The 473-nt window shown below is 52.0% G+C and overlaps 1 protein-coding gene across 4 annotated transcripts in view; it reads left to right on the top strand.

Moving 5' to 3' along the window:
- The window catches only part of dcaf6 (ddb1 and cul4 associated factor 6), a 38,774-nt gene that overhangs the window by 16,547 nt on the left and 21,754 nt on the right, over window positions 1-473 (top strand). For all 4 annotated transcript variants that reach the window (XM_015045487.1, XM_015045485.1, XM_015045484.1 and 1 more), the window contains exon 8: window positions 202-295. In XM_015045487.1, coding sequence (XP_014900973.1) covers window positions 202-295 — 94 coding nt within the window. The remainder of the gene's footprint in view (window positions 1-201; window positions 296-473) is intronic.

Raw genomic sequence — 473 nt, 5'->3', positions numbered from 1 at the left:
AGAGAAAGGAAGAAAAGAAAAAAAAAAAAAAAAAAAAAAAGGGGGGGGGGGGGGGGGGGCAGCCTTAGTTGTGCTGCCAAAGGGGTGGGAGAGGAGGACGCCGACAGAGATGGGCAGTGTTTTGCTTTGGCAGCAGAGTTATTTTTGACTGCGCTTTGACTAACAAACCGCTAATCTTTGGCTGCGTGCGTGTTTCCACAGCTAAGGCAGCCTCCGGTGAAGCGGCTCCGGCTGCGGGGGGACTGGTCCGACACCGGACCCCGAGCCCGTCCCGAGAGCGAAAGAGAAAGAGATGGTAAGATCACAGGATGTTCTGCTCCTCGTTTAAAGCAGACCTCTCGCATTTCGGGAGAGAGCGCCCAAAGCCTGCCCAAATGTTTTCATTCACGTTTCTTCACACTTTCTTCTTCTGAGTCTCGAGCAACAGTCCCCAATAAACACAGAAGATTGTCCACTAGGACCCTCATTAGCTA

The sequence above is a fragment of the Poecilia latipinna genome, unplaced genomic scaffold (assembly GCF_001443285.1).
Source record: "Poecilia latipinna isolate Pla-1442-1.1 unplaced genomic scaffold, P_latipinna-1.0 Scaffold730, whole genome shotgun sequence".
NCBI lineage: Eukaryota > Metazoa > Chordata > Actinopteri > Cyprinodontiformes > Poeciliidae > Poecilia > Poecilia latipinna.
Note: the sequence above shows the minus strand (reverse complement) of the source record. Positions and strands in the feature narration are given on the sequence as shown.